The 6709-nt window shown below is 32.9% G+C and overlaps 1 protein-coding gene across 1 annotated transcript; it reads right to left on the reverse strand.

Moving 5' to 3' along the window:
• Positions 1-3548: 3548 nt before the first annotated feature.
• LOC108332285 (uncharacterized) lies at positions 3549-6297 on the reverse strand. The gene is made up of 2 exons (XM_017567454.2): positions 5870-6297; positions 3549-4064 (listed from the first exon to the last, which is right to left on the reverse strand). Exons 1-2 carry the CDS (start codon positions 6099-6101, stop codon positions 3751-3753), a joined length of 546 nt encoding a protein of 181 aa, XP_017422943.1. The 5' UTR covers positions 6102-6297; the 3' UTR covers positions 3549-3750.
• Between the last annotated feature and the right edge of the window lie 412 nt (positions 6298-6709).

A 6709-nucleotide genomic window follows, 5' to 3' on the forward strand; every position in this document is an offset into this window, starting at 1 on the left:
TACTTAAAGGATAACTTTCCTCTAATTTTCTTATAGTATTCAGTACACCAAATTGAACGTATAATATTAGGAAGAATTGGTTTGATGTGCAACATCAACATGAGAATTTGAGTCAAGTTTGATGAAGAGTAAACAATGCAGTTAATTAAATTTGTCTTTTGTCATACATGTGTTAATGAAATCTACTTATGGGTTGTTAACATATTTTGGTAGTCTTCATCTAGTCATTATATTGTCTAGACATTCTAACTTTGAAATGTGTACATTTGTATTGGTATAATAGTTTATTTTTCTTTTTATACACTTTGTTGAATATAGTAAAAACTATATATGGAATTATTTTTTCTTGTGTTGAATATACATATAGGGTCTTATATTTATAATATAAGAAATATGAGTTAAGTCCAGATGAAAATAAGAAATAATAACAAACTAACTAAAGATAAAACATAATATATCTAACACTCCCCCTCAAGCTTGTGGATACAAATCATATGTACTAAGTTTGCTCCTAAAATAATCAATAGACTTAATGAAAATATCTACTTATGCATTTGAGTGACACCAAATTGTTAATGATTTGCAAAAACGACATAAAAAACGAAATATCAATCTAGAAGACTCCCTTAAGCAACAAATATTAGAGGTTGCTTCATATAAATCTCTTCTTACAAATCGTCGTTGAGGAATGCATTGTTGATATCCAATGGATAAAGAGGTCATTGTTGAAGAGCCACCACGTATAAATAAACTAACAAAAATAATCTTTGTCACGCGAGAAAATACATATATAGACGGGTCAAACACAATGGTGACAAAAGGAAGGTCAAAAGAGACAACAACGAAAGAAACCATGAATGAACATGAGGGAGAAACCTTAAAAATCTAAGATTCTCCAATCAAGGCACCTGAAAAAGGAAAAAGAGCGATCTCGATGCTTTAAATAGTTGCTTGAGAGGAGACGAGATGTGCGACCACGAACGATGAACCTGGAAGAGGAAAAAGAGTGACATTGACGCTCTGAATCATTGCTTAAGAGAAGACAAGATGTGCCACCACACACAACAAAGTAGATCCACAACTTTAAAAAGTGTTAAGAGTGCGTAGGAGCTCCGATGAAGACATCGTTGATGGCACAATGGTCGCCTGACCGAGACAATCAAATTCGTGTGATTGTTGTTCAAAATTGAAACTCCAATAGTAGCAGCTAAACGACGATGGTAAATGATGACATCATCGACAACGGTAGATGGCGCCACCGCTGACAACGACGAGTGGAGTGACAGAGGCAACTGAATTTTTTTTTTTCTCAAAATAGATACCATGTTATATATAGTGAAAACTATGATGAGATTAATATCCCTTGTTTTGAATATACACATATGGTCCTCTATTTATAATAGAAGAAATATGAATTAAGTACAAAATACAAATAAGAAATAATAACAAACTAACTAAAAATAAAAGATAAAGATATGATAAAATATATCTAACACACTTAAAAATGATATCATTAGTCCATCAAAATTTAGTATTATTTATTGTACCGTATGACCGTCCGGTCAACTCTTTGACATCTGGCCGCTCGATCAACGTTTCCAAAGGAACGAAGATTTTCCCAATCCCAAAGGCACGTTGTCACAATCAACTGCTCGGTCAATGCTTCCACAGTTGACCGATCGGTTATTGAATTGTTAAGACGGCAAATCCAACATGTTTAAACAAGTAAAAACAGGTAAAACATGTTTATGGACTTTTAAGCCGTAATTAAATAAATATTAATCAAAACTCACTTCAAAACTTATAAATATAGAGATAAAGTAATAAGGTATGTGATTGCATTTATTGTGAATTTAAGACTTTACTATAATAACCGATCAAATTTGTTAAACTAACTTGAAGGTCGGAGTATCTTTTTGACGAATATTCACCCGCCTAAAAATCAAAGAAAGAAAATTGAGAACTATTGTAACAGAAATTCAAAATAACATTAAATGACTAATAGAAAAGTGTGATTGAGTAGTTCTCACTCCTAAACGTTTATTATGTTCTTGGTTAGGATTAATTACATTAATTGATAAAGATTAAAATATCTATGTTGAATCATTTACCTTAACAAATTTAAGTAACCTAGATTGAGTGAATTTAAAGATGGGTTGAGTTATGTTTTATAAAAAAAAATGTATATACAAAATTAATCTACTTCATCAAATTTTAATTTCATTGGATCATATTTTTTAGTAAAAAGTGATCAGAAGTGTCAACAATCCTTTGTAATATGATGCTTTCCACTTTATATGAGAAAATAAATAATTATTCGTAATTAATTGGAATATGAAATACAATCTATGGCTACATTTGGTATTAGAAAAAAGAAGAGAGAAATAAAAAAAAAGAAGTAAAAGGTGATATTTTTGAAAATAGTAAATAAGTGTTTGAAAAAATAATTAGACTTGCCTGAGATTCCCGAAAAGAAAAGAAATTCTTAAATAGAAATATTGCTGCTCTAACTTAATGGATTGTGTACATTTTTTTTTCAATCAACTTGTTTTTTGCGTCAGCACTCCCTCATCCAATTCATCTTTTATTATGCCTTTCATAAACTCTTCCCCCATTTAGTATGATAATTATCGGCAAAAATATTAAAACTAAAAATAATAAAATGATGTTATCAGTAATAAAAATAAATAGTAAAACACCAATACAATAAAAAAAAATATTGATTTTCTTCCTAAAGTAATCTTTAAAAATAAATTTTAATTTATTCTTGTTCAACCAAACAATCTTTTCTTTCATTTTATCTCTTATTTATTTATCTGTTTTATTTCATTATTTCTCTATTTCTTTTTCTCTTTTAGCAAACATACCCCAAATTAAAAGAAACTTAAATATAGTATGTATTGAAGCACCAAAAGAGTTCTCACTCACCACCTTTTGAATTTCATTCTCAATATTTTCACTCATTTTCAAGCACTCATTGGCGCAACATACCCTCGTGCCACTTTCTTCGTACCTAACCTTAGATTAATGGATTTGATCAATTCCTCTTCGCATTAAATCGACCTACAAAAGTGTTATTGACTCCTAAGTGTTGACTTCACACCCAAGGGGAGATCGATACCACAACCTTGGTTGAGACAAGAATGTGTAACCACCCAGTCCAACCAACATTTGGGCTTCATGGCACATCCATTTACAAAGTACACCCAAAGGAACTACCATTAATGATGGTATTTATGCAACAAAAAGGTTTTACTCGTGAAAACATCCATCAATCACAGAAACAATTGTCAAGTCAATCATATTGACAGACAGATCCTTAAAGGAATTTGCGTGAGCATTATCACAGGACATTTTTAAATTATGATATAGACATGAAATATTCATTAACTAATCTTCAATTACTCATTTTGATAAGATTTTTCTTTTCAACTACATTTATCTCATTTTAATGAGAATTTGTTTCGTAACCCCCACGTGCCCACACAATCTTCAGCCAATTATGTGAACGGTTAAGAACTGGAGAGAACAGGAGCCAAGATGCAAAATAGATTTAATTTGAGATATAATAGATGGCAAATTTACGCAACACATTGTTAATTATGATTATCTAAAGAAATCAGAAAATATGGTTTGCATCCATAACTATACAGGACCATAAATGGTTATTTAAGAAACAAATAATCCCAACCTGATATTTGGCTTAGATGAGAGGAAGCTAACGAGAAAAATAGCTTTACTTTCATTTGCTCACAGGAATTTTTCTATGCTTGAGGTCAATGTTGTCTTGGGCACAGCTCCAATAACTGTATCTTTCTTCTCACCATTCTTAAAGATAATGACAGTGGGAATGCTTCGAATCCCATAACGGCTGGCAGTTGAAGGGCTCTCATCAGTATTGAGTTTGTAACACTTCAGCTTACCAACATATTCCTTGGCCAGTTCATCGATTATCGGGTGGATCATTCGGCAGGGACCGCACCATGGGGCCCAGAATTCAACCAGTACGGGAGTCTCGGATTCAAGCACAAGTGATTGCCAATTTGCATCAGTAATAGAAGTCACTGCAATATTCAATGATACAAAGTGTTTCACTTTAGCAAGTATTCATGCAACAATACTCCGGAAATGTAAGGCAGTAGATAATTAAGATCCACGTGCTTCTCATAGAGTAAAATGACAAGTGATGATGCTAAAATGTAAAACATGCCCATACCAGCCAAATGAAGCACAAACAGGCAAAATGGAAAAAAATACTACTAAAAATTTAAAAATATTTTTAGGTTGTATGGCAAAGAAAAAAGATTGCAATTTTTTTTTTCTTCGGAGAGGAGTCTTGTTTCAACACTACCAAAAAGTAAACCTTCAAAGTACTATTAGGTCCTACAATAATTCATACCCAGATGGTCTACTAGGTCCAAACAACATAGCAATGTGGGTCTACCCTAATAAAACTAAAGATGAAACATTTGAAAACTTCAAAAGCTGGAAGTGCCCGGTGGAGAACCCAATTGGAGTTCCCAAGGGCTTAAGTTGTTACTATTACGTATTGAGGAAATTTAATCAAAAGCATTCTCCCAACCTTGATAATCTGAGAATATTTGGCTTTGTTGCATATGCTCATATAAGGCAAGCAAACCTAGAAGCATGTGTAGTTAAATGCATGTTTATGATATAGAGAATGTGTATAGACATAAATTTTAAAATGACTTATAAGTCAAAAGTTTCAGGATGTGAGTCTTGGATTAATCATGATAGTAAAAAGGAAAATGTTGCGGCAGAGATTGGCATGGCGTCTGACTTTCTACAGAAGGATGAATTAGATGAACTTGTAGAAGAAGGGTCGGACACGATGAAGACAAACACGCTAATGATAATTATAGTATTGTCAGTCTTAGAACAAGGAGAACAATCAAAGCTTTGAAAAAGGTATGAATATGCAGATCTTACTGCATTCTCCTTAGTAGTTGCTAGTGACGTGTTACAGGATGAACCCTTAAGTGTATTATTGCCTACTCTAGCATGTAAGGAGAAAACTCAAGTTAGATGCCATGAAGGATGAGATGAATCCCCTCGTTTGAACAATACCTAAAATTTGGTTCATAAACTTGTTGGCTCTAGGATGGTCAGTTGTAAATGCATTCTCAAACAAAAAAAAAATCTAGAAACAAATTAGAAAATATTCAAGGCAAGATTGGTTGCTAGAGACTTCACCGAGAGGGAAGGAATTGATTATAATAATACGTTCATGCAAATATTTAACCTTACATTACATGTAATGGGTCGATGCGAAACATTACAGAAGAAAATGAAAAGGCCTGCGAGAGTGACTTTAAATGATGATGTAGTTTCTGTTCCAGTTGTTCACTAAACTTATGACTACAGGCATGATACGCTAACACCGTAAAATTAGTCCTGTTGCCAATAGAGATATAGTTAGGTTATAAAACACAGGTACATGTATATACAAGGAAAAACTCTTCAAACAATTCCAGCTATTCCATTTTTCTCACCACAAAACAGATAATTATGTAAGAAACGTTTCAAACTATGCACAGTTGTAAGAAACAACCAAAGCACTGGAAGTCCAGATCTACATCATATTAGGCGTCAAAGAAAAAACAGAATACAAAAGAAAAGGATATCAAATGAAAAAAAAAAAAACTGTTCTACTTTTTTTAGCTTCACTCACCAAAATGCTCAAAGGCTAAATAATTAGCATAATCTTTGGAATAATTCAATCATTCTAAAATTCCACATCCGCATAGCGCAAAGGAAATTTCATAAAACATCTAACAAATCAAAACGACATCACAAAACTCGCACAGAACCTAAATAACAAATCTTCGCAACGAAATCGAAACGTAACCTTCGATGGCGGTATCCTGTGCCTCACAAGCGATGCGTCCGCCGCGAGGAGCGGTTCTCGAGGCGGCGCGAGTCGAAAAAACGGTTCCAACGGTGGCTCGGAGCCGGAGGCCAGAGTAGCGCGGCAGCGCAGCGGAGTTGAGGCGGGCGGTGACGGGAATCGGTGGAGAGGTGAGGGAAGGGAGTGTGGAGGAGCGAGTGAGGGTTAGGGATTGGAGTTGCAAGGTGGCCATGATTGCGAGAATCGCAGGTCCAGAAGAAGAATTGTGGAATCAAAAGAGTGTTACGTTGAACTATGTTACAATTCCCAATACTATTTCTACTTTTTTTTGTGGAAGATATTGGTACTATTATTGTGTGGATGAGATGAAACTGAATCGACACTAAGACACTCCCATTGGTTTACATCTTGCAGCTAGTTTTGTTTTGGACACACCGTCAACTTTTCTCAATTATATCTAAAATTAAATAATTTTTGAAATATCAACATTCATTAATCTAGAATTATTTCAGTTATTTTATGCTGTTTAATATAATTTCTAGTAATTTAAATATATATATATATATATATATATATATATATATATATATATATATATATTACTTTGACTTCTTAAGTGGGGTTTATTTTATATTATTTGGTCAACTTCGATCATACAATAAAAGTATATTTGTAATTTTTCTTTTCAAGTGAAAAATATTCACGTGTTAAAAGGCATGGAACAACATTTCCTATATAAAATTATCAATTAATTGATAATTACCTCTAAAGTAATTGACATTAAAACTAATTAATGATATATTTGATGTTTTTTTGCATTATTTAACACTTTTGAATATA

The sequence above is a fragment of the Vigna angularis genome, chromosome 11 (genome assembly GCF_016808095.1).
Source record: "Vigna angularis cultivar LongXiaoDou No.4 chromosome 11, ASM1680809v1, whole genome shotgun sequence".
Taxonomy (NCBI): Eukaryota; Viridiplantae; Streptophyta; class Magnoliopsida; order Fabales; family Fabaceae; genus Vigna; species Vigna angularis.